The sequence below is a fragment of the Poecilia reticulata genome, chromosome 3 (assembly GCF_904066995.2).
Source record: "Poecilia reticulata chromosome 3, P_reticulata-male-v2, whole genome shotgun sequence".
NCBI lineage: Eukaryota > Metazoa > Chordata > Actinopteri > Cyprinodontiformes > Poeciliidae > Poecilia > Poecilia reticulata.
The window spans coordinates 5,041,822-5,069,735 of NC_088832.1; the positions used below are offsets into that span (position 1 = coordinate 5,041,822).

The window sequence follows — 27,914 nt, forward strand, 5'->3', positions numbered from 1 at the left end:
AGCAGCAGCTACTTCTCGATGCGTTGGGCCACCAATTATTCTTTACATTTTATGGTGCAGCCCATATCGATTTTTTCATTGGAATTTTTGAGAAGAGTCTTGTTTTAGTCCATTTACAAATTTAAATCAGCTTGTAACACAACTTTTTATTTGGGGGTATCAGAGTAACACATTGCATCCATAGGATCCCCACTTTTTAGATTACTTTTCAGATAATCCATAAAAACAAACTTCTTGATTATGCACCACTGTGTTGGTTTCTCACCTAAAACCCAAATAAGTTGGAACCGTATTTCAGCTCATGCTCTTAATTCCTTCAGAGCTTTATTAATGTCTTCATGTAGACAGGAAATATGTAAATAATATTTTGACTGGGTTTAAGAGATTATGTCAAACAAAAACAAAACAACTCCTGGATCTGAAGTGTTTATGAAAAAGCACAAATAAATGGGCAAGAAGGAAAATATGAGCCAAACACCAAAACAACAAGTTCTTCTTTAACCAAAACATGTTTTATTAATATTCCTTGCAGACATATACAAATGGTCAGATATACATACAGATTTGACTGAAAAATATTCTTTCAAAATATAAAAGTGCAAACATTACAGCATCTAAAAACATGTGTGTTCTTCTGGGAAGGAACATAATTTATTCACCAAAATTCTAAATGTGGGGGTTTAACTATTTATCTATAACAGCAGTAAATTGTTTTATTCTAACTTAAAACACATTCCATACTTTATTATTCTTCCTGAATACACCAAAACATATCACATTTTCTGTATAAAACATTTCATTTTTCATTACTAATGCCCACTGGGTGTACATCAAACTAACTGAGGCTAAGCAACACAACAGCAGTCTAAAGTGCTATTTAACTATTCAACTATCGATTACAAAATACACAGAACAATATGAGCAAACATCTGAAATGTAAAAGCTTATATTCAATAATAACGTCTAATCAGAGCACAGTAGCATACAGACATTAAGCTTCATGTTTCTGCGTGTTGTAATAAAGCTTAATGACATTTCTGAATGATCCTGAATCTGAACCAAAGCAGTTTAATTTTCAACTAGAACCAGCCTAGGGATTCTGCAGCTCAGGCTCCGGGTCTGAGTTTGGACTTCCTGAGGAACTGAGAGGCGGGTTCTTTCATATGAGCAACTCATCAACTACTTCTACCGGTTTAGTTTACACCTGAAGTAATGCGTTAGAACCCCCATATTCTTCTTTCATATTTTCATCAGACGGAACATTCGTTGCACAAGCTTGATTTCCTGTTAATTCACAAATATCCGTGTGTAAAAATATCACCTGCGTCTCAAATGAGGAGGTCAGATTATATATTCAATATGAAACTGACACCAATGAAGCGGAGAAAATACAAAAATTTGCTAATATTGTGTTTTCAGTTCTTTAATCCCAAACAGAACCAAAACTACTGAAGGGAACAAAGAATTATCTTGTAGCTTCACAGCAACAGACCTTGCAGTGATGACTTTCCTTATTACCAATAGGAAAAAACACATCTGTTAAATATTGCTTCTCTTTCTTAAAAATTAATAAGATGACTTCCCATCAGTGGTTTCTTTGAAACGTCTGACCAAAGTCATTCCAGCCAGATGTGGTTTAACTAGACGTCACATCAGCATTCACATCTACAGTAACCTTGAGATGCATTTATACAGAAACCCAGATACAGATGTTACTTTTTAACCTTGTTGCTAGGGAAACAGTTTTTTTTTTTTTCACTTTTCCTCGGCTTTTCTCAGCCGAGGCAGATTTTAGCTGATTCACAATGTAATTATAGAATTGTACATATTTATACAACCTTCCAGCCAGAAACAATCCTCGATTATTTATATTCTGATCAGACCTAAAGTCACACTGTGTGGGTGTTTGTGAGCGAACATTAAAAAAAGACGCCGCTATTTTATACCAATCCCTGACTTATTGTGGAGGGGATATTTGAAACAGTCTTATATTAGCATGTAGCATCGCTAGCAGTCTCCTGGTGAATTTCCCTGAGAATTTATCCACACCAGAGTGCGATAAACATGCTTGTGGTAGCCGTTATGCTAACGTTAGCCTTACAGATAAAATTAGCATTTTAGCTACTTTTTTCATATAAAAGACTTTGTTATGGTGCGTTCACTGACTGTAAAAATACTTTAGGACTCAGCTGTCAGCATCCATCAAGCTGAAAACGGTCAGATTCTGGTAGTATCTTTATTCATAAAACATCTGATTGTTTTCACAGACCAGTTATAGGCCACGAGTTAGAAGATGTCACTTCCAGCTGACTGATGTCAGCATGTGAAGCTGCTAATTATGTTGATGTGTTGTGAAAAGCTCCAGGATCTAAATCTAACGTGACCTGCAGGAAGAAGGTCCATTAGAAAACAATCTGCAGACAGAACCAAACCCACACGTGACTCAATCAGTTGTTCTTTGATGCAAAAAAGTGATATAACTGATGGATTATTTTAAGGTCCATTAAATAAAAATATGTTGAAAAAAAGTTGATATAGAAAAGCTTAAATATAGATTTTGGTCTCTGAGAAGCCCTTCAAATGGAATAAAATATTATCAGTAGCATGTTACGAGTATCATACAATCTCATCATCACAACCTTGACCATCATCAGTGGTTCTACCACTAAACTCTGCCTCAAAGTGATTGTATCGATCTGATTGGACAGTGTGAAAATCGATCACTGTCGATTTTCACAATGACACTGACAGTGTTCGTTCTGTCAGTGTTTTCTGTATGAACATCACAATATAACAAACTCACAGAAAACCTGAGCTCACAAGTCTGCCTCTGGACTGATTCTTGTCATGTACAGTGATCTGAGTCTCACAGTCGACCTCACACCTTCAACTCGGAGCGGCTAGCTCTTCTCGCTTGTCTGCAGCATGTGTTGCTTGACGGACCCGGAGCTGGTGCTGCCTAGAACCGACCTGCTGGCCTGCTTCCGGACCCAGTTCATCATGCAGAACCTCAGCATCAGGAAGAAACCTGGAAACAGAAACATGATTCAGTCACTAGGTCACAGTTCTGGTTCAAAATGATTTATGAGCAGGTAATGGAAGCAGAATATGGAGAAAGAACTGACCCAGAGCAATCCAAAGGATAATATGGACAACAAATATAAATGTTGACTGCATGCTAAATACTCACTAGTTTTTATTTATTTATTTTACTTTTGGATTGCTTGTTGTATTATGTTTGTGTTCAATATATTCACGAATTCACGAATATAGTGCTAATTATTCTCGTGAAAAGGAATGTTGCTGACAGAAAGGGAACTGAAAATAACTTTTAGATCTGGATGAAAACCTTGTGTGGTCCATGGGAGAGGAAGCAGTTTTTAGTGACCTTGATAAGACCTGAGCCCTCCATCATTCCTACATTGATACAATGGAACTTATCTCTCCGAGACAACAATGAGTGTCCCTGTGCATCAACAGATAAAAAAAAAACCTGAATTTAATCACACGAGATAATAAACCCTGAGCTTTAGCAAAAACTAACCATAAAAAGTGCAAACAGGACAGGATGTTCACCACTGACACAAACCTTGAAAGGAGTTCAGGAAGCAGGAGAGGAAGAGGATAAAGTCCGACAGTGGCTCAATGTTCAGGAAGGTCAGACCCCAAGTCACTCCAAAGAGGCAGCTGAGACCCCAGATGCTGAGGAAAGCCACCCGGTTCTGCTTCCACTCGTCCCTCTTGCGGATCTCCCGGAACACCAGGAAGAGCATCACGATCCCAGAAGACACCAGGACGACCAGCAGGGCCATGGTGGTGAAGCAGTGAGCTAGTAAGGCGTTTTGTTCATTCAGTTTCATCCAGCACCTGCAAAAAATGAAAAATTAAGTCAAAGGGGATGATCCTGAACTCAACTTTTATGGGTTCCGAAACTTTTCCATTCCATAGCCTCCTCAACATCGTTAGCTTCAGGCTACGGACTCCCTTTGGTAACCCACAGCTCTTGATTCTTTTATTTACCACCCAGAAAAAGTTGGATGTTATGTTGGATCAGATGAGAGAAAGCTTACATCCGATAAGGATCATCTTTGTCGTCATCCGGCTCAATTTCTGCCATTCCATAAATATCCCCCACACCAGCCAGGATACCAACAGGAACAACTGGGAGGACTGGGACAGAATGTTTAACAGGTCAAACATGAACATGGCTTCACCTTTAAGACAAAGGTCATACTGTGAATTAATGCTTTCCATGCTCACCAAAACCGATCAGGTACCACACGTAGGGCCGTGGGGAGGGTCTGAACACCATGGAGATCAACCAGAAGGTGTTAAGCACTTCTATCCCCATCCAGGTGAGGGAGCTGAGCAGGGTGTAGTGGAGCAAGGCCCCCACCCAGGTGCACACATCGTCACCTCCCAAGTTGGCCAGAACCCCAGTAAAGAAGAAGAGCAGGCTGAGGAGGGCCAGGGCCAGAGCTAAGCCCAGGTGGATGGCTACAGACTGCTCCTTGGTCCGTCTCCTGACGGGACACAGGAAGAGACAGGAGCAGGTTAGCAAAGAACAAACACAGGAGAAAAAAACATCTTAGCAGACCAACCTTTTATTTTGTTTAGTTTAAGTATTTCTAGAGGGTCTGTTGGAATGTCACACCAGACAATAACAACCCAACTAATCCACACATACCAGCAAATATAAATAAACAAGTGAATAAATGGTGCAGCAAATATACAAATAAGAGAAGTAAAGCAAGCATTAATTATTGCTCATTGATGAGGTATGAGAAGGTTTCTCATTCTCCAAGTAGAGAGACGATGAGTTCTCTCAAGATTTTCACAACTTTGTAGATGCAAAACGTACCGATGGCCTTGGTTACAGAAATGCATTGATGTGTGAATACATCAATGATTTAAAAGTGAAAAAGACATTTGGCCATAAACCAGTCACAACTAGGCATTCTATTTCTGCTGCGGTATTTCTGACCAATCAGAAGGCTTGTCACAGAGGCACGGATCTCTGCTAGAGAGATTTAGATTTAACAGCTCAAATTAGCAGATAATGGTTTTCCATGAAAGTCACTGGTGATGCACAAGACTCCACTGAATTGCTGCATAATAGCAAAGCACAGAGTTAATTTCCTGAAGTCATTTTTCCCAATTCATGTAGGTCCTAAAATAATTAACCATGAAGTTTGAAAAGTCCTAAATGCAACTAAGTGAAACTTGCAGAAACTCTGGTTTTATGTCTATGTGCTCAGAGTCGGTTCACCTGTTCCTGCAGAAAAACACGATGAGCCCCACGCAGCTGATGAAGGACGCTGCACAGCCTACATATGTAATAGCAGTAAGTGCCAGTAGGTGGCGCACTGGTTTAGGCTCCAGTTGCTGCAAGAAAACAGTGCAATGAGTAGAGAGATGAGATGTGCAATAAAAAAGAAAATCTTCTGTGTATAAATAAATTTTTATGTAAAAGAGAAGTAAAATTCTTTCTGATTCTTTGTTTTTTTTTTTAGAAGAGTCTGAGCAGCAAGTCTCACCACCAGCACTGTGAAGTAAGTCAGATGGTCACACTGGCACTCCGTGTGCCGTGATCCTTTTCTCTTTGTCTTGCATCCAAACTTAGACCAGTTCACCTCCAAAGGATCTGCACCAATGAGATGACACCAATAATGGGATCATTATTGAATAAAACAGTGTTGCATGATCAGTTTGTAATCTTGATTCAAACATTTCCAACCTCTGCGAGTGTCCCAGGAAACACATTTTCTTCTGAGGTTCCACTGGAAAAAAACAAACAAAAAAAAAAAACACAGGAAAGTTTATTCACACAGATAAAGTTTTGGATCCATGTTTGCTGCAAACAATAAAAAACAAACAAACAAAAAAAAAAAACTGATTTATGAATATGGCAGTCTGATGAGCAGTCGTATGCGTTGCACAGAACAAGCAACGGGTGAAGTTACCGCCTGGTTTTGCACAAGCAGGAGAGAAACCTGCCGGTGGTTTTTGCGTGTTCTCTAAGTCACTCTGAGTGATAAACAAGAAGTTTTTTTTTACAGATTTAGAGATAAGCCGCATCTGTAGTTTTCTCCGCCAACACATTGCACACCGGGCCTTGAAAACTAACACAAAAACCCAATAACTTATTTACAATCTAACTAAGTCTTACAGCCACAAACCTCTGTGTTTTTTTGGGGTTTTTTTTGGTGATAGATCAAAACAAAATTGTGCACTTACTGTCGAGTGGAAGGAAAATAATAAATGGTTTTCAATAGAACTTTAACAACAAAAACATGAAGTGTGAAATGCAAATGTATTTTCCTGCTTTACTCTTTCACCAGTTAACAGCTGGTATAAACGTTGGTTGAGACCAGCATTGTTGTATGGTTTATTATAAAAGTGTGGAAAATACACTATTAGAGAGAAGGTTTGACATTAACAAAACATTCAACAAACTTACAGGTATGTATTCATGGTCAAAGAAAATCTTGACCGGCTCAGGCAGATCAGTGATGTTCTCATTCTCCACTGAGATTTCCACCACATCCATGAGAGGTCTGGCCTCCTCAGAGCTTAACTGGAATTTACACACACACACACACACACACACACACACACACACACACACACACACACACACACACACACACACACACACACACACACACACACACACACACACACACACACACACACACACACATTTACCATCCAACAACCACATTACACAGAGAAGCAGGGAAAGTGAACTTAGTAGGGGAAACAAAACGGCAAACTAAAAATTTATTGGATCTCCTTACAGTTTCATGTGCTGACAGAGAGAAAGCCGGGAACATGGAGTTATTCTTAAGGAATGTGACGGACATTTTGCTCTTTGCTGTCTTGGGTGGTTTCAGGTCAGAAGGGATGTCGACGGTGACAGAGGTCTGCAGACAGAAAACATGCACACAACGCAAATATGTTAGAGTTGAGACATTTACTTCCTACACAATCAGGAAAACACCCTCACAAGTCAAGACCTGCCACATATGCAGAGTACTGCTTTTCTACAAGCGAATCAAGACATCTCTCAGCCTATCAGGCCATCACTGTGCCACCCTGCAGCTGTGTTTGTTGCTGTATACACTTGTAATGAGTAGATGTGTCTGCTGATTGCCGGGTGCTTCTTTAAATGACTTTATTTTAAGATGCTTTGCTAAAAAATGCCAGCTTTCTACTTGACTTGGCTTTCATGTGGTAAACCTCTCACCTATTTCTCTCGTCTCCACCACTACCACCCTTTACTTGAGTGAGAAAGTTTAAACCCTTCGCTCCTCTGTGACAAAGTCAACCATTTTCTCAGCGACTAATAACCTTTAGCTCTAATTTCATGCAATCCCTTTTCACTCCCCCAAATCATCAGAAATGTTGTTCTAAGGTGTGAAAGTATGTTTGTTCCAGAAAGATGTGGGTGAAATGTGATGTCTGTGATAGAATCACGCTGCTACCAATGTGGTTGAAACGCTGCAGTCTGTAACAAATGGACATGTAAAACCATTATTTTCATGTTGCGTTCTTCAGAGCAACAAGTTAAAAACACAAAATACCTTTAGATGACTGACAGCTGTCAGAGCAGAGCTGCTTAAGAAGCAACAGAAGTTGCGGTTTATGTATGAATTGATTCCATCACACAGAGCTGCAGCTGCTAGATGTTAATTATGAAGGAATTTACAGTAATTAAGCCACTGCACACAGTATTTATGATTATCAAAGAGAAGAAGTGTTGTGGTGGGCTCATAGTGAAACCAAACTGGGGGAAGAGGGACCTGCAAACTGTGGCTTTGGGTTCCCACGTGTCTGGTTTGTTGTTTTTCTCTTTCAGCGTCAGAAAAGTAGCTAAATCTGGAGTAAAGCTGCTCGGTTTACAGTTTCGGTTCTAATTGCTAATTGTTTCTCATGACTAAACTCCTAAATAAGTTTGTGTTATGAAGGATTAAGATTCTGCTCTTGAAGAAGATCAGGATGTTTTAGAAAACAGTAGTTTGGTGGTGGTGATCCAACCACAGTCAGCTGAGTAGAAATTACCAGACTATTGCTAATTGTAAAAGAGATAAAAACAATGACATTGTTTTATTTGTTTTTTTTATAACTCAGAAAAAGTTTTACATTTTAAAATTGCGTTTTTTATTACAGATTTTTAACTGAAGGCTGAAGATTTTGTGACAGATTCTACTTCAGTGCTTTTCAAAATATCATTACGAAGAAGCAGCTTTTATATTACACATATGAACGTATGTGTAGCATTCCAATCAGTGAAATTAGCAGTAAACACAAACACAGATGAGGAAGGGTGTCGTCTAAAACACTGTCATGAAATGTGGCAGAGGGAAATTCAATTTTCACACCTCTATGAAAATTAAATTTCCACATTGGCAAAAAGGCAGATTGCCCTGAGGATGATGCTGTCACCACCATGTTCCTCATAGTGTATTTATACAAACAAAGGATATGTTACATCGCGGTGGACTCTATTAACCAAATTAGGTAACAGATGGAGGCGACTGCTTCAGCTGCATCAGGGTAAATGGGACTGAATGTATACGTATGACACTTTCCTAATTTTTATTTCTAAAAAAGTTTGAAATGTATGATTTTCTTTTAATTCACAGTTATACATCAAATATGTACTGGTCTCTCACATAAAACCTAAAAAAATATAAGACATTAAAATTTGTATTTGTAACGAAATGTAAAGAACTGAAGGTGTATTTTGGATTGAGTTACTTACAGTGCCTCTGAAAAGTAGTCACTCCCCTTTGTGTGTTTTACTCTTTTTTTGTTGTTTGTAAATGCAACAAAGAGGGTGGAACATGCAAGAGCAGTGAATACTTTTTAGACACTGTAAATTAACTTATGAGAAAGTTATTTAAAAACAACAACAAAATTTATAGCACAAAATAAGCAAACTTTTGTTTTGAAAAACAGCATATGTCTTTAGCTATACTTCCGAAAGTCTAAATATAATATTGATATGAAACCTTTTGCTTTGGTCCACTTGTGGAGACTTTTTTCCCTTTGAAATTGTTCTTCATCTCTTGCTCATATCTCTGAGCGCACGGATGCTCGGTGTCGCGAGACCTGTCCCAGAAATATAAACAGAAACATCTTCAAACTCAAAAGAAGCAACTTTATCTCAGAAGCACAAACAATGTTTCCTGTTTGTAGATCAGTCCTTGATTACAATAGCATTCCACTCAGTGAAATTAGTAGTCAAGACAAACACAGATGAGGAAGGGTGTCGTCTAAAACACTGTCATGAAATGTGGCAGAGGGTGAAAAAAGACAACAACAAAAAAACGCACCCTTTGACGAGCCCTTTAGCCTGGTCACACAACTTCTCTGTAGAGGAAGAAGTTATAGGGTTGGGTCACTTTGTTCACATGAACACATTTAAACATTGAAATGAACAAAAGTGCATAAAACAAACTAAATAGCTAAACATGAACAGTTTATGTTGCTATCTTTAACCCATTTCTACACGTTTCATTTAATCAAGTCCATCCATCTTACTGCAGTTGGTGTGCTGTCCCATGAAGTTGTAGCCTTCCAATGTTTTATCTTGCAGTGCATCATTCTGGACTGTTCCTTTGGCGATACCATATTTTGCTTCAGGCATATTGGCCCCATTACTTAAATCTGTGCAACAATTTTGTGCAGGACTTGAAGGAGTGCAAAGAATAAGATTTCTTTTTCCAACCTTAATAAGAAAATAATAAAAACAAAACCAAAGAAATACACAATGAAATGTGAGCTCAACCAATCAAAGCACAACCAGCATGGTCTTCTTTTACTGACTCACCTTAAGCATCATCTGGTCCAGCAGAGGCTCCCAGTGCAGACAGAAGTCCATATCTGGGTGAATTACATATTTGTCGAGACGAATCACATCAGTCCTATTACACTCGGCAGTGATTTTTCCTCTGACAAACAGAGAGCTCTCATTGGCTGAAACGCTGAGCCCCTCACAGCCTGGAGAGACGTCGATGTCCAGGTTCAAGGATTTGTTGCCGTGGCGCCATTTGCCACAAAACTCCAGAAAAAGGTCATGTTCACTTGAACCTGTTGAAATGACAAATATGTTTATTATACATGTGAATTATGAGTTTAGATAAACTTTATTCACTTTCTAACACATGTAAATTATCTGAGTTGCCTACAGTTACCTCATGTAACTGCAGTTATCATTTCTTCAGAATATAGCTGTCTTAACACCATCAAGAAAAATAATCAATACCTGATAACTATTTTATTTTATTTTTTCATTTAAGTTTTTATTGGGGGGCTGCACAGTGGCGCAGTTTCTAGAGCTGTTGCCTTGCAGCAAGAAGGTTCTGGGTTCGATTCCCGGCCCAGAGTCTTTCTGCATGGAGTTTGCATGTTCTCCCTGTGCGTGCGTGGGTTTTCTCCGGGTACTCTGGTTTTCTCCCACAGTCCAAAAACATGACTGTCAGGTTAATTGGTCTGTCTAAATTGTCCCTAGGTGTGAGTGAGTGTGTGCATTGTTGTTTGTCCTGTGTGTCTCTGTGTTGCCCTGCGACAGACTGGCGACCTGTCCAGGGTGACCCCGCCTCTCGCCCGGACCATCAGCTGGAGATGGGCACCAGCAACCCTCCCGACCCCACTGAGGGACAAGGGTGTAAAGAAAATGGATGGAAGCTTTTACTGTAGTTTCATTTTTCTCCCAAACATACAAAATTAATCTCCAGCTGCAAATATATCTCCAAATAGACACAGCCAGGGTGATTTAGGTACGGATAGTCCAGTATATTTTTCTTCATTTACAAAGACTTTATCCAAAGAGAAAAACACAGAGGGATGGTCCTAAAAACATGAAGATAAGTACCAGTGTCTTTTCCACATTTCCAACATTTATTGTCTCGCAGTCGATCATAAACATCTTTGATGACATATAATTATACTGTGGTTAAGGGTGTGCACTACAGAACTAAACTTTTATCACAATATTACTGTCATAATGACAAAGGTGATAAGAACTTTTTTTTTTTTAGGTAACTGCATTACTATGACTGTGTGTTACAGCACCTATTGCCCCACAAACACAAATAATGCTCTTGAAAAACATTGCCATTTGTAATGCATTACTTTATGTCACCAGTCATGTAAAGAAGTGTGATTTGTATGACTAGACTGCACACAATAACTGTATTTTCAAATTTATTGGTATTTATTGATGCTTTAAAGTGAAAAAAAATACATTGGAGAAAATAGTAAAACTAGCAATCCCAACAGGAAGGGCCATTTTAACAGGAGTTAATCTGGACAATGATAAATTAAAATTCTTATCATGGTAAGACATTTATCACGATAAACGATAATTGTCACCCCTAACGTGTAATATTTAGATCCCACTGCCACACCAGTCTCACACTTTCACAGATTCTGTTTTGTGTATAAATGTTTTTAATAAAACAATGATGCTGACTGTAAATTGCCAGGCGAGTGATCATATTATCAGATCAGTTTTAGATACTATATTAATATAGCGGAGTTCAGCTGTAAATACTTCCAAAAATCCGCTTAAACTGTCTTAATGAAAGCTTCTGTTACCTTGTACCTTCCATAAATATGTCATCCACTCCTTTAGCCTACTATAAGAACTACTCAGTTATTCCACTTGAAATACTTCTAAGTGTTTGTGAAGGCAGAGGCTCCTTCTAACACAGAATAAGAAATATTAGCAGCTATGATATGCCACTTCCCTGTCCTGACTAACATAGAGAAGTTGTGAACACCCCTCAGCTGAAAAATGAATCACAGTAATCAAGTAAAGATTAAATTAAAGCATGAATATAAATGTCCAGATCAGTTCAATCTGATTAAAAATGCTTTATTTATCCCAAAGGGAAATGAAATGTTGTCACATTGCATATATTTCTTAAATATTAAAATGCAATCTGCTTAAAAGTCAATTAGAATATTTACTGATCAGATGCTGCAATGTTTTATTACATTTAGTTATTTCCACCTCTGTCTGATTTGATGTGACTTTAGGGAAAGAGCGTTTCCTGAAGTTTTGAATTAATGAGTAAATAATAGTTCTGAGTGGTGTGAATTCCTATTTAACTTTCACTCAAGAAAGAACAAAAAGATCATTTTGCAGATAATTCTTGAAATAGTGATTGCACAAGTGAAAGAGCAGAAGATTCCAAATGTGTCAGCAGAGCTACTGACCACACCTATTTCTGAGGACAAGTTAGAAAAGCAGATCGTAGTAAACAGGACTGTTCTTTCACAACTCCATCTTTTGCTGACAAAAATAGTTTGGTTATTTCATTTCTGTGTGATATTTAAAAACAATGAAGATACAACACAACATTATTTCTGTTCATTTTTATAATGAAGGATTCATATTTTTCAGAAACTTTGAATCTTACAAAGACAAGGTCAATAAAAAAGGGAATTTAAATACAGAAATGTGTGTTTAATGAACATAATGTAACTTAGTATGTAGTTGGGACTCCGTTTGCAATAATTCCTGCCTCACTGGCACGAAGAAGCTCATCCCGGGACTCTGCTGAGGACTTCAGGAAGCTCAGGTTGCTTCAATAGCAATGTGTAGTCATGCCTCAGATTCTCTACGGGGTTCAGGTAAGGTCTGTTTGCCAGAAAACCACGCAAGATGACAGCATGGTCATTAAAGTAGGAGGTGGGTGCCTTCTCCATAACGCCTCTCAGCATGAAGTGACTCCTTGTCTGACTTTGGGGAAACAGTGAACCAACACTAGCAATGCTCCTCAAGTCATCAACCCATGTGGATTCTGTTCCTCTCCACTTTTCATCCAGAATTTGATTTCCACATGAAATACAAAGTTTAGTTTCATCTGAAAAGAAGAATTTGGACTCCTGAGCCATGTCCTTTTTCTCCTTAATCTTGGTAAGACACTTCTGTTAATGTCTGTGTTTCAGGTGAGGGTGAACAATAGAGCGCTTTGAATGTTCTTTACTTCAAAATGCTCTCAAAGTGGCATTGCTTTATCCCTTCCACTAAACCTTTTATTAATATGCTTAAAAAGGGCTCAGTGAATGACCTTTGGTGGCTGAGCCTTGCTGTCCGGGTGTCAGTGACTGTCTACTGGACAACTGTCGGTCTTCTCCATTATTGTGTCGCCATAACAGAACATTTCTAAATAAAAATGTTGTTTTATTGGTTGCATGTGCTATGTTTATTAGTGCTAAGCCATCAAACCCCAGTCAACCACACTAGTCTGCATGCAATAAGTAAAAGTTTCCCAGTTTGAATTGATTTGAATCCAGATATGAGAGGAAACAGCATAAGCACAAAATAATGGAAAATATAAATACTAAGACTTTTCTCTGTTATTTCTCTTTTTTCCCCATCAGTTTTTTCTGAGTTCATTGAAATCACTAATGCCAGAAGTCAACAATGTTTGGATTCGTTACATTACACCACAGTAAGCTAAAACTACACTATAGCAAGAGTTGAGCATGGACAAGTCCACACTGATAAAGGTGTTGTCTTACCAGCTGACAGGAGGCTGATGATAAAAAACACAGTCGTTAGATGATCTGCCACTTGGGTCTTCATGGCTGTCAGCTGTGATGGAGAAGCAAAAAAAGTGAAATACAGTGAGAAAAAAGGAACAAACCTGTGGTTTGCAAGTAGAGTGGCATTCAGCAAATAAATAAAAAGTGGCTGCTCATCAACCACAGGGTTCAATGAAAAAAGCCAGTTCCTGACTATACAAAGGCAAATCCAAAAAAAAAAAAAAAAAAATCTAAATTGCCTTTTTGTGCAGACACACTTCCTGAATAAAACAAAAAGTATTCTGGGGTTCCTCATATTTCACATTTTTTTAATGATACGATTGTTATCCAGCAGCCTGACCTGCTATCTGTCCTGTTGTATCACTGAATACAAATGAACTCAAGCTGAAAATACACACAAGGACCCTTATGAGCTCTTATCAATGGAAACAGGCCTTCCCTTTAGCGGTCAGGCTCCCACATGCATCAGCAGATCGTTCTCACAGTCTCCCTTTAGCAGGCAGCTTTTACTTTCTCAAGAAGGGTGGTAGCGTAGCCTGATAGCACTTTACTGCAAAAGCAGAAGTTTCCACTGAAACCTCAAGCTGTAAACTGAAAAAAACAAAAAATAGACAGGTCTGCACATGTTCCCTCTGTAAGAGGAGAACCAGTAGAGTTGGAGTGCATTACCAGTGACATGCTTGGTGAATAGGGCCTTCTCTTGGTGATCCCTCGTTCTAATGAATGACCCTACTGTACTCGGAATTGTTGTCTGAGTATCAAGGTGAGGCCAGATAGATTTACTTTCACAAGTGGAGCGTTACAGCTTTCGCCATGATGTTCCACTTGATGTATATATGAAACGGCAATAGAAACAGCTTTTAGTTTATTTCAAATTTAATGGACGTAGAGACAAAAAAAGAAAGGAGAAAAGGAAGAGTGAAAGGTGAAGGAAAAGGTTTGAAGGGAAAGAAGGAGAGAAAGAAGCATAGAGAAAACACAACCCGACATCCTAGACATCTTTACTGTTGTGTTTTGACCCAAACATGTGACGATGATGTCATTAAAACCCCTTAACTGTCATGAGGACACCGCTGTCCACATGGACTCATTGGAGAACATGTAAATATTTTGAGGAACAAGGTTAAAATTTTCTTGATGAGGATGTGAAAACTGGGCTGAAACCACATCGACGAAGAAGGCCTCTGAAGAAAACTACACCAGGTTGCATCATACTTTCGGAGAATCATCTAGTTCCGACCAGACGTACTTGCAAACTGACCCGTCAAATACAGTCTGCCGCTTGAAGTGTTCTCGGTTTCAGCCAAAGACGCCAGCTCACCAGACTAACTTCCGAGTGCGACGGGCTAGACGCTCATCGCCAACGTGTTGGTGAACAAGCTAGCCTGAACTCCACAAACAGCTGCAGGTTTGAGACTGAAAAAGCAGAGGCTGCTTGTGGCAGCACTCTGGGTTTCTGTACAATGTGCGTGACAGACGGCATTTGTGTAACGAGATGCACACAGATGCTGACGATTGTGGAGGGGAAACGGAGCAGTTACAGATCTCCAAAACATCACAGAACAGGCAGGAACTGGTTGAACCACAGACAATGCAGAAGGGCAGGCAACAGAAAGAAAGAGAGAAATGAAAAGCTACGGAGACAAGAAACCATACCTAGTCACTCAGACACACACACACCTGATAAGTGAGTGAGGAGAACCTGAGGTCAGGTCAAATACATATTGGTTAAAGTGCTTTTTGGTGCTGTTGAAGCAAAATATCTCCATTCTCATTAATGAATGTATTTTTACTCAAGACGCATGCTTAATTATTATTCTTCATGAGGCCGACCTACAGTGAAAAACCATAAATCACAGATTACTATACGTCTCCACCTGTGTGTAAAACTTTACCCTACTACTATACACCCTTCTGGTTTGTTATTTTCTCTGTTTAATATGTGACCTAGTGACGCCACTATAGGTGGTTAAAGATTGAGAAACGGCTGCTTTACGAACCCACAGAGAGACAAAAGCCTCCTGAGAAAGCAGTGCAGCCGTTTCATACAGCACAACGGCTCTGGTCCAAACCGAGGGCTTGTCCATGTCCAACTAAGGTCTACATAGCAACAGCTCACTATACCAATATCTAACTCCAGTCCTAATACTTAGATTGGTCAAATTCATGGGGCGGAACAGATTTGTTGTGTTGTCAAAAGGTGCGTATATTTCTTACACATTGTCATTTTGATGAATGCCTGAGCTGTGAGAGTGGTCATCTAAATTTGAGACAACATTGGTTTCAAAATGCTATCTGGAGTTTATATTCAAAGGAACATTCTCATTGTCACTTCCTGTGGTTGTTCTGTCTCTGTTGTGATAAGAAACGGTTAGAAAACAGTCACGCTAACTCATAGGAGCCTGTTAAAAAACCATGTGGGAACAGTGAAAGCATCTTGGAAAATAAGTGAAGCTCAAGTGTCAGGTCTTCTAAGTTAAACTTTTAATAAGGAACTTTTAATAAGGAACCAGATCTTGTGTTTCTGCCAAGTGTTTATGGCCTAGTTTTGGCCTATTTAATATCTTAGTATACTTCAAATATGGTAAAACAAACTTATAAGTAACTTTTCAGAGCTTGTTTAAAGTAAATAAGTCATTAATATTGATTTTAAAAGCACTAGCAGGTTATTTCACTTATAACAAGACATTTTTCCCATGTTACAAGTGAAATAATTTGCCAGAACTCATAACATAGAACTAAAACTGACTCATTTTATTATTCCTATGCTTTTAATTTTTGAATGAGATAAGAGTAATCATTTCTCTAATTTACCATTTTCTCTATTCATTCATTCCTGTATTTGTTTATGTACTCATACCTAGTTAAAACAAGGGTGGCTCAATTCATTTGACCTTTACAATGAAAACATACTATTGTCAAAACATCTTTACACTAGTAGTTTTCACTGGAATCTATCTGTGAATGTCAGCAATGTTCTCAGACTTTGAAGTGGTTGGAACGTTTTAACGCTCTGAAAGAATCACAGGGTTATGGCTAAAACTCAAAGTTCTCAATTCCAACCGCAGCTGTTGCTCTGGAGAACTCAGAAGACTGCGTCCCGCGAAAATCCTTTGTAACCAACGCACTGTTCAGTAAGCTCTGCAGTAACAGAAGTTATAAATTACATTTGCTGAATCAGAAATAATCAGTCATAGTTTCATTGCTGAAAGTCACTGTCGGTCTTCCACACTCAGAGTCTGGGCATGACCTCAACTGAGTGATGTGTTGGACTCCATGCTGCAAACACAGTAAAAAGAAGTTCTTCTGGATCTTATAGATGAAACACAAACTGAAGATGTAATTGTACATCTGCCTCCTTCACGAGGATTTCTTGCTACCAAGCGTGTCGCAATAAGCAACAAATCCAATAATCACATAAACTGATACAAAGTCATTAATTTCCATTTGCAGAATTTTGTTGCTTTTCTCTTTTCCCTCTTTCTACCAAAAACTGGATGACAAAAGTCTTCAGGCTGGTGCTTTGGTTTCTACTAGCAGATTTTTTTTTTTTAATTATTATTATTGTGACAGGCCTACCTTTTTTTTCATAATCTTGTAGAACATTCCAGGTCTGTGCACATCTATTGCATTGTCTCTGGTGTACTTTGGTAGCTCTGTTTCATGTTGGTACAGCAGGATATGTTAGTCTTTACGTTCGAATTATGGTAATAAAAATTGCAGGCTACTGATTTTGTCCGTGAGCAACTTACACAAAGTTGAATTGATAACGGTCAAACAGCACTTGCTGCGTTTCTCTGAGTCCCACTATGCAAACACAGCCTCGCCTTGCTCAGATGCTGGTATTGTAGAGGTGTCATTCCACCCACACACAGTTTGTAAGTGTGAACCCATTGAGCTTCTGCATTCCTACCACAGGACACTTTGACAAGAAGCATGAACCACCTTATGTGTGTCTCTAGAATTGTGCAAAACAATAAAATGTATTTATTCTGCACCAAAACACATCCCATAAGCGCAATTAATTAAAAACAACAACTATTATCATATGCAAATGGGAAAAAATACCCACTTATTATTTTGATCATTATGAAGCATTTTCAGTTTCTAATGACTCAACTGGCATATTTTATAACTTTAGTCTCCTCCCAAACCAACTCTATCATCCTGAAGGGTAGCCAGGCATTTATTCAGTACAACAACTTCCCCTTCTCTTTCACTTCCCTGCTCCTGCCTGTGAGAACGAGCAGCTCCGAAGCAAAACGTGCACATGTGAAACTACGATATCGGCGCAGCGCTCCTGAAGCACAGATGCACAACTTCACAGTTTCAAGTCTGGCATGCACACTTATCTTGAAATGCTTCGCTTGCTCTCTTTCACACATCAACGCGCCAGGACAGCGATCCTCTTACTATGCCCAGGCAAATCACAAAATCACCCCGGCTCCCCCACCGCATCGCTATATTAAGCTGAGGGCTTTCCAGTAAATCCTCCCTTCTGTTGTCGTCGTATGGGGGTCTGACTGACTCACACATGCCTACTGTCTTCACAGGTTTCTCTGAACATCAGGGTGTGGGAGCAGCGTGAAATGCAGGCAGCACACAGCCGAGGCATGAGTCAACTCTGCTCCAGTGGATGTGTGAGATATTTCAAAATAAACGAAAACAGATTATGTTTGTTTTCAGGTGTACCTATAGTAGAGTCGGTTTAAAAGTTATTCATCTTCAGCTTAACAATGTCAGAATTATTGTATCTTGGGCTGCACAATGGATTGCATTTTTATCATTGCTGCAATGTCAGGGTGTGCAACAAACCCAAAGGACTGTAAGTGTTAGATTTTTGTAAGTGAGTATGTTCCTTTTCTCATTTTAATGTTTACATTTATCTTTCTCTTTTTGTTTGGGAAAATATATTCCTTTTTTCATGTTTTTTACATTGTTAAAATAATTTTTTAATTTTTTTTTTTTTTACTTTTGTTTTTATTTTTTTAGAGAATATACTCCCCTTCAGTAAAGCACCCAGCAGGGCACATGCACTAGAAGATGGAAATGTTAGACTCCTTCCTAGGCGGCACAGAGGAAGGTGGCACACTTCTTTGTGGCTTGTGTCACTTAGATAGTGAGAGATAAAATTATCTACTCTCTCCTTCTCTGGGATTCTGTGATTAGTCAGCATATTTGATGGGATGAACAATGAAAGCTGTTGCCATCGATGCTTTCACTGGAGAGAATTATTTTGAGTCTTTTGAACTTCTGTCTTAAAAGTCTGCAAAGATACGTGTGTGTGTGTGTGTGTGTGTGTGTGTGCGTGTGCACGTGTGTGTTTGTATGCTGCATACTTCTGTCGCTCCAGTCATCTGTTGCCTCTTTCTGATGTACATTTGCAAAACAGAGCAAAGCTTCCCTGTCATGCGATCTGGGGCATAACAGCTTTAAAGGTTTCATAGACCGATGTGGTTTAAAGTTTGAAGGAAGTTCAAGTTAGGTAACAATAAAACCGAACCAGCAGCACATTGGACGACATCCTGGAGCTCCTTCTGAGCCCTCAAAAAGACAAAGCCTCCATATCTGCCTGATCTTTCCTCTAAATTAGTGTTTATGATGTACAGCAGGCACTTACAGGCCTTTTCATTGGAGGTCTCTGAAAATACAGAACTATTCTGGCAGATCCTACCAGAGCCATCCAGGATATTATGAGAGGGTGCACACAAAACTCTGACCTGACCCACATGACTACAACCACATCTCCAACACCAATCCTGTGTGGTGCACAAACCTTACCCACATAAATACAGGTCACATGAGCATGACGCGCTTGACACAAGCGCATCATGTCACAATTATCAATAAATCAATTAATTGCATGAAAACCTGAAACAAACTCAATAATTTCCATTGGTATGATTTGTCACTTATCTCTTTTTCTCTCTCTTCCTAACAAAAAACTGGATGATAAAAGTCTTTGGTTTGGTGCTTTGGTCAAAATTAATTTTATTTTTGTTATTTATTTTGGACATTTAAATGTTCATTATAATTTAAAGTTTTTTGATCTTTTAGAATGTGCTCTTGCATTATTATTTTTGCCATTATCTTTATATTCCTTGAAAATGATCTCAAAACAATAATGTTATCGTTTATCGCAAAAATATTAGGAACAATTTATCGCCCAGCAAAAATTTATCATGACAGGCCTACTTATCACACAGAAATATGCCACAATGTGCATGGCCCAGAAAAATAGCAGATCTAATACACACAATGCAACACACACACGCGCACACACACACACACGCACCCCCCCCCCCCCCCACACACACACACACGCTCATCTGCCTGCATAGCCTACTTTTTTACAAATTAGATTAAATAATAAAGACAGAAAAGCAAATCCTATTCTACTGTCTGCTGGCTCTCCTGGTGCAGCCTCCAATAGTCAACAGGCAAAGTCAGGTTTAGGAGAACCTAAAAGTCATTTATTTTCAATTTCATATATATTTCAAAAATTACAATATGAAACAAAACTGCTTTATTCTTGTCCTAATGATACTGATGATGCAGTATCCTCCTTTAGATGTTTGTAGATCAAGCAGTCCTTATCACATCTCTTACATGAGAAAACAGCGTGAGTTCTCGGTTAGCTCAGAATGTGTTCAGTCTCGACAGTCACCACCTTATGTACTCAAAGTCCCGCTGTTTCCATTTTTGCATCAGGTTTTCACTTGGACAAGCCCCAGAGAACCATGATAAATGTTTCAGTCAAACCGCTGCATGTCATTTCAATCTCCAGCATCTATGTTTTTGTACCATGAGGAGGAAATTAAAGTACCTGAAGGAAAAACCATCCAGAACATACAATCACTACTGAATATCTACAAGGCCCACTTCTGTTTATAGTCCTACTGTAGAGATGGTTTTGAGTCGTCAACATTAAACTGACTACAGTATTGGATTATAACCCAGATCTGAACAAATTGAACAAATGTCTCCTCTGTGTCTGACATGAAGTTCCTTTGGCTTGGTAATCGACTTCCCCTTGATTCATACCTGCGGTTAGAAGCGTGACAGGCCACATGGTTTTGTTTTACTGCAGACACCTCAAGTTATTCAAATTCAAGCATCGCTTGAGAAATGTTCAAAGCTTGACAAAAAAACACAACCACATTAACCATTAAGCAGAAGTGACCAAGCTTGTACATCAACAGTCATGAGTTGCTTGTGATATTAAAAATATATATATATATCCTCTTAACTGACTTAACTGGGGCTGCACAGTGGCGCAGTTGGTAGAGCTGTTGCCTTGCAGCAAGAAGGTTCTGGGTTCGATTCCCAGCCTGGGGTCTTTCTGCATGGAGTTTGCATGTTCTCCCTGTGTATGCGTGGGTTTTCTCCGGGTACTCCGGTTTTCTCCCACAGTCCAAAAACATGACTGTCAGGTTAATTGGCCTCTCCAAATTGCCCCTAGGTATGAGTGTGTGTGTGCATGGTTGTGTGTCCTGTGTTGCCCTGCGACAGACTGGCGACCTGTCCAGGGTGTACCCCGCCTCTCGCCCGAAACGTTGGCTGGAGATGGGCACCAGCACCCCTCCCGACCCCACTGAGGGAAAAAGGGTGCAAGAAAATGGATGGATGGATGGATGACTTAACTGACGTGCGGTGAGGTTCATAGCTGGTGAGGCACCGACTTAATTATAATCGGATTTACAAATCTAGACCCCTGCATGTTATTGTTTACATAAGGAAATTTCACGCATGCGTACAATGCTGGAGGGCAAAAAGACTATTCTTTAACGTGATGCTTAGCTGCGCCGCCGCTGCAGAATGATTCCGTTATCTCAATCAAACTTAGACATGTAGATATTAATTTTGTGCTGTGCTTAACAGCAAAGGGAGAAACCGTTAAAGTACAACTCAAAACCACATCTTTCTCGCTCTCTGTGTCAGTGCAGCTACTGTATGGTTAGCTCGCTGTTACTGTCTCTTACTCTGCAGTTGTGCAGTCACAATGTCTGGGTTCATGAGCGCCCCCAGCGATGAGGCACGAGAACTGCTTGCCTCACCTCGAATCTGTTCTCTGCCGTTTCTGATCGCTCCTCAGCACACGAAACACGTTACACACACAGTTGGTGACAATAAAAACACAGTACATTAAATACATAAGCTAAATGATTCAAAATCAGTTCATACATTAAATGTTTTTAACCATTTTACTGGCGACGTACAGACAGGAGGAGCATGCTCTCATAAAACAGCAACCGGTGCAGTTAGCGAGAGGTTGCACAATCCCAGGTGAGGCTCAGCTCGCTGCTGCCTCACCGGCTTCGCTTCTAACCATTTCAGAAAATGCAAAAATTCAGCTATTTTGAAGAAAAATAACATCAGATTTGGTTGAATTAAATGTAAAATAGGTACTTTATAGTACAAACCACAGGGTGAAAATATCTTGATGATGATTTTATTATTATATATTAATTTTCCATGATGACAGGTGAGGTCTCCCCTGACCGCACGTCACTGATATATATATATATATATATATATATATATATATATATATATGTTTGTGAAGACCCCACTTCTTATAAGAACTCCTGTTTTTAACAAGTCTTGAAAATACCACTTCCTGTTAGTCTCAGCAGTCTGACAGTCTTTCTGACGCCTCGTCTGCAGGACATTTTGAAAACTTTCCGTCACACACCGCATTTTAGAATTGGCACATTATGAAAATATGATTTCACAGCATATTTAGAGTGAGCTTTAGAGCAGTGTTTTCTCAACCTTTTTTGGCCCAGCGCCCCCCTAGCCCTTATTCAGGTCCCTCACCGCCCCCCACCTAAGAATTTGCAGGCTACTTTGCTATTATTAATAATATCATTAATAATAATGATATTATTAATATTAATATCATTAATATTAATGATATTATTTTATCATTAATATTACTATAATTATTGTAGATGTTTTGATTTTTATGCTTGTTTCCGTATTTATCATCAAAAATAATTTCCTAGTGAACAAAAAAGCCATGGGAATAGAATTTATTTTCACAGGTGTCTACGAAAAATGCAATGAACATTCAAGTTAAAATTGGTAGGTCTAACAGCAGCCAGTCAGAGTGGAAAAATATTCTTATTCTTTGCAATTTTCTAGTTGTTAAATATTATTGATTGTCTATTGATTATAGATTAGTTTTACTGGACAGAAATGACAAAGAACAAATCTGGTTCTTAATCAAATCCTATATTGAAGAAATAAATATATCAAATCTAATTAAAAACATAAATAAGTGATCAGTTCTTTACTGTTATGGTCTGTAAGATGTATTTAATCTCAGTACTAGATGTGGTCTCAACAAACCCATGGCACTTCAACAATATTATTTTACATTTTATCTGTAAATAGTGTCTGTTTATTCTTGCCATTCTGTCCTCTGTATTAATTATTGCTCGAAAGGTCTTGCCATACCAGTTTATTCCTATGTATTTCCTTAAGTTTCTTAGTTTATTCTTGCATTTTGTTCTTCATTCATTTCCATTTAGTTTCATTTGATTAGTATTATCCTCTCTTGGTTTATTGCTATGTCCACTTTAGTTTCTTTCCTGTTGATAGATTTATTTTATAGTTTATTGACGCTCATCATCAGTAATCTCATCACCTGCTGCGCCGCCTAATCGTCATGTTTTTCACATCATGTGTTGATTTTTCACTGTTCAGCGTCGGATTCTGTGTTTTTATGCCATAATTCACATCTAGTTCGTCGCTCCGTTTTATGTCCCGCTTCTCCAGTTTCAGAGTTTTGCGCAATGTGCGCGTCTTTTTTTAACCCCTAAGGTGCAGGGCGGTCGGGAAGCGTATCGATGGGGAAAAGGCAGATAGACATAAACCTTTTAAAACAACGGAAACAATTTCTGCATCCTGATTATTGAAATTTAAAAGTGCTGTGTTGTTCTATCACCCCCGTTTCATACCGGACCACTTATAGCTCCGTGTTAACGCTATAAAATGAACGCTCTCTATCGTGGTATCACCTATGGAGGGATTTCTTTATTTAAATTGGTTCATTTTTCAGAGGGATACACAGTGAGGGCATCGTGATTTTAGCTACCAGTAGCAGGAGAACGGAGCTGCGCCATGAAGCTAACAAACACTGAATAGAAGAGCTGCCATCGATACAGTTGCAGCCAAGCTTGGTTTAATGTTACACAAGACAGTTTTACCAAGTTGCTCAAAGTCTAAACTGGCATTGTTGTGCATTTAAGGTGTAAAGTTTACCTTCGACTAAACGCCCCCCAAAGGCATCCCAGCGCCCCCCTTTTGTAAAAATGTCCGCCAGCGTCCCCTGCCGTCCTCTGAACGCCCCCTGGGGGGCAGTACCGCCCACATTGAGAACTGCTACTTTAGAGTAAAGAACTGTGCCCAAGTTATGGGCATCCAGAAAATAACCCTGTCGTTTTCCGGATGATAGGGTTAGGCCTGTCATCCAGAAAATAAATTTTGCTATACGATAAATTGTTCCTGAAGTTATTGGGATAAGATAATATTATTGTTTTGAGTCCATTTTCAAGTAATGTAATGGTAATGGCATAATAATGAAAGTAGACCCACTCAAAGATTAATAATCTTTCATTTCTAACAAACCTTTAACACTTGAACTGGAAGACATTTTAAATATCCAAAATAAATAAAGAAAACAACAGAAACAAAAACTAAAATGAATTACGAAGTCTCTGTAAACAAGACTGTCCTTGAAAAACATGGTCTACTTGAGACCAACGGGCAGACTGAAGACTATTACCATCCAGCTTTTGATAGGAAGGGAGAAAGAAAAGAGGAAAAACAATCATGAAAATGAAAATTACTGAGCTTGTTATATTTTGGTTGATTTACTGCTTATTGTGATTATTGCAACTAATTCAGATTGTGGGAAACAAAGGAATTTGTCAAGAGAAATGTAGGGAAACAGTATGCTGGACTATGAAATCTGAACCGCAAACCGTGTGAGTCTGTGCAGCACACTTAATGCACCAAGTTAAGAGGAAATTGTGGATAAAAGATGAAAGGTCACCTGCATTTTAGACACTGAAAACAAAAAAAACTAATCACTAATTATGGATACTGACTGATATGAATTGCTTATATCGTGATACGTTTTTAGCACATATCGCCCAACCCTAATGCTCTCTGAAAATGAAAACATCCACACCTTCTGATTACATCTGTCTCTATCTTCACAGGCGATACATTTATTCTCCTCCTGCTACACTACCATGGCAACCACTGAAACCACAAGCATTTCATCTCAACTGTGTAAGCTTATAGAATGATAGATTGTGCCTGATAGGCACAATCTATCTCTCTCAATATCTCTCTGCTCTGGCACCTCGCCGACATTTTCTAATGTTTTAGGACCCAAGATTGTAACGTTGCCCAGCCCTGCAAAGTACAAAGTGTCTGGATGACTGTCCTGGTTTTCCAGTCTACACGGCGGTGCAGGGAAGAATGCATGAGGAAGAGGAATCCAGGGAACAAAAGCAGCTCTTTGTCGTCAGGCATTAGAGCCGAAGTGACAGCGAGCGTGAATAAGGGTCAAAGATCAAGGCCTGATTCAGAGCCTGTTTAAAAGACGAGCTCAAACAGCACAGGCAAACGCATGCAGACTCCTCAAACACTGCACAAGGCGTCCATGGAGAGAGGGTGGGGAATTCCTTCTTGTACTTTTTATCTCTTTAAAGTCATGCTTATAGCAAATGAAAGTAGTACTTCGTAGAGTTGAAGACAACTCTCTCCTGAAGGAAAGTGCTGAGCTCACAGTGTTTCAGCCAGAGGCACCGTTAAGGGAGGAGTGCCGATCCCTTCTCCAGGCATGGTTATCAGAAAAGTTAGGCTTTCTTTGGCTGATAGCGCTTCATGTGACAATGACACCAAATGTCTTCATGAAAGTTAGAATTTCACTGATCAAAGTGAACATTTACTCACAATCTCTTCCCATGCAGCAAGCAAAACAAGACATTGCTGCCAAACTGGGCCAAGGCAGAAATAAGTGTATTTTTTCACCACAAAAACTCAGACATGGAGCTCTACGGTCAATGTTGTCGACGTGGGATGCACCCTAGGATGCATTTGTGCTGCATTCTTTGGGAAAGCACCATAGTGATGCACAGTGCACTCTGCTCTGCGCCTTTGGGGAGGAAATTGAAGGAGCAGGTGGAATGCTGCAGATAAGCCCTTTGTGGCTGAGAATAAATCAATAACTACCTCGCTTCCAGACAAAAACCAGCAAATTATTAGACCTCAATCACTCCCAGAGTGTACATAGGTGTGGATCAAAGAGTTTATAGTTTGCCATCAAGTGCTTTCTTTCCCTCACTATAAAAAATGAAGTCAGCACAAAGGAAAAGAGGTGATCTGCTATGAGTCACCGCTAATGATCGCATTTCAAAAGATGGGGATTTTTTTTTTTTTTTAAACATTTGTTCACTTTCGGTTTCAAGCGACATCTCTGATCTGCATGTGCTCCTTCAGGAGTCTTTTAAATGGGTAATTGCCCTCGTTTTACACTTACATTCACACCTTTTTGTTGTTCTTGATGTTCCTGCGAGTGAAGACTTTTGATTCTACACCTTGGCACAGACAGAAACCACATCCTCCAGCTGAACGAAGAGCGGAGGTTACAACCGTATAAACGCTGCTCAGTTCCTTTAAACTCTTATTTATGTACTGTGTACAAATGTTTTGAGTGTGTACTTAGTTTCACTCCGAGCTTTTTATTTTTGGCAGTCAGTCAGGGGTCAGAATGGACCGGTTATTAACTAACGTAGCTGCTGCTAAATGTTTTCACCGTCCTTGTTCTCCATGCAGCATCACTTTCTCTGTCAACTCAATTAGATAACTTAAAACACTAAGAACTGTAAAAACGAAAATTTAAGCAACTAGGTTTCTGTCCTTTTTAAAACCTTATATCTTAACATTAGTTGATTGAAAACCTGGAAATGCACCCTTATATTTAAGACGCATATTTTTATAAGTATTTCTTTAGGCATTTGCCTAATGTTACCAATGTTTTACCTAATTTAGAATAACAATAAAAAAGAAGAAACGTGAATAGTTGTTTTATTATATCACAGCCCCTGCCACATCTGCTGCTGCACAGAAATGGTATGGAAAGTGACCCAGTGCAGCCTAGCTACAGCAACAGATAGCCCAACTAATTAAGCAGCTAATACCAGCTTGTTATACTACTGTTACTTAATAATAGTAGTCTGCACAGTAAGTGCCAAATGATTATGTTGTAGTACAGTGGTGCCCAAAGTCGGCCGACATCCTGCATGTTTTAATTCTCTCCCTGGTTTAACGCAGCTGGATCAGATGATGGCTCATTAGAGACCTAAGAAGAACACTGACATGCTGAAAAGGTTGTTACTACCACCAGGTAGAGAACTAAAACCTACAGGATGCCGACCCTCCAGGACCGACTTTGGGCTCCACTGTTGTAGGAGCTGTTTTCTGTGTATCAACACTCTTAAAAAAACGAATAAATACCATAAATTGTAGCTAATTAGCTATCACGTTCTTTATTTGACAGCATGTTAAACAATTGTTCAGTGTTAGGGCATTTTATGCAGTTTACTGCTCTTTTTATGCATCTTAAATGAAACGGTACACTCAAATTCGATGACTGGGAATTTAGAAATGTCGACAATAACAATACACTTTTACAGCTAGCAGCCATTTCAATAGTGAGCAGGCTCACCTTGAAGTATGTCTCCTTTCTTGTAGCTTCTTTCTTTGTGCTTCACCTGGACGTCTGAAGCTCAGAGCCTCCTGGTAAAACTTGCAGTCGCTGATGTAAACCAAATGAGGCCGGGGAGAGCAGATCAGATGCCGCGTGAAGGAACACACCGCGCGGCTACAACTTCTGATGAGAACGCAAATTAATTCATTTGACTAAGAGCGAGGCAGGTTGACCAGAGCAGAGGGAGGAGGGTAATTCCCTGTCACTTGCTTATTGCATCAGTGGTACAAGCTGTATAGTTTCTAAATAACGTGGGGAAAATGTTCGAACAGAATTAAAAAATGAAAAGTCTCACGGAAAAGCGCGCGTGTGTGAAGCGTTTCATTCGGGACGTGGCGAGGACCTGTCTGCGTCCGAGTACAGAGAAGACCGTTCGGTCACAGCGGTGAAGGAGGGAGAAGTCAAGGCAGATTCAATACAGTTGTACTACTTTCTTTTCTGATTTTCAAAATAAAAGTTTCAGGTAACAAACAGAATAGCGCGAACAAGATACTTCCTCGAGGCGGCTGCTCCTTGGTAAATTAAAAATGTTCACTTATTAATTGCTTTTCAAAGTTGT

General features: G+C 39.3%; 1 protein-coding gene across 1 annotated transcript; it reads right to left on the bottom strand.

Moving 5' to 3' along the window:
• Window positions 1–490: 490 nt before the first annotated feature.
• On the bottom strand, window positions 491–27,754 carry adgrg1 (adhesion G protein-coupled receptor G1). Its single transcript, XM_008404885.3, has 15 exons — window positions 27,314–27,754; window positions 13,543–13,615; window positions 9,839–10,098; window positions 9,550–9,736; window positions 9,342–9,378; window positions 9,018–9,117; window positions 6,801–6,926; window positions 6,461–6,577; window positions 5,738–5,780; window positions 5,538–5,644; window positions 5,270–5,385; window positions 4,261–4,523; window positions 4,071–4,170; window positions 3,590–3,867; window positions 491–3,028 (listed from the first exon to the last, which is right to left on the bottom strand). The coding sequence occupies exons 2-15, from the start codon at window positions 13,604–13,606 to the stop codon at window positions 2,901–2,903; spliced, it is 1,926 nt and encodes a 641-aa protein (XP_008403107.2). The 5' UTR covers window positions 13,607–13,615; window positions 27,314–27,754; the 3' UTR covers window positions 491–2,900.
• Between the last annotated feature and the right edge of the window lie 160 nt (window positions 27,755–27,914).

Bases quoted from the DNA above. Each gene is read 5' to 3' on its own strand.
- adgrg1 (XM_008404885.3), bottom strand. From the start codon at position 13,606: ATGAAGACCCAAGTGGCAGATCATCTAACGACTGTGTTTTTTATCATC. The intron at 10,099-13,542 runs GTAAGACAACAC...TCATTTCAACAG, and splicing joins CATCAGCCTCCTGTCAGCTG to GTTCAAGTGAACATGACCTT. The intron at 3,868-4,070 runs GTAAGCTTTCTC...CATTTTTTGCAG, and splicing joins AAAGATGATCCTTATCGGAT to GTGCTGGATGAAACTGAATG.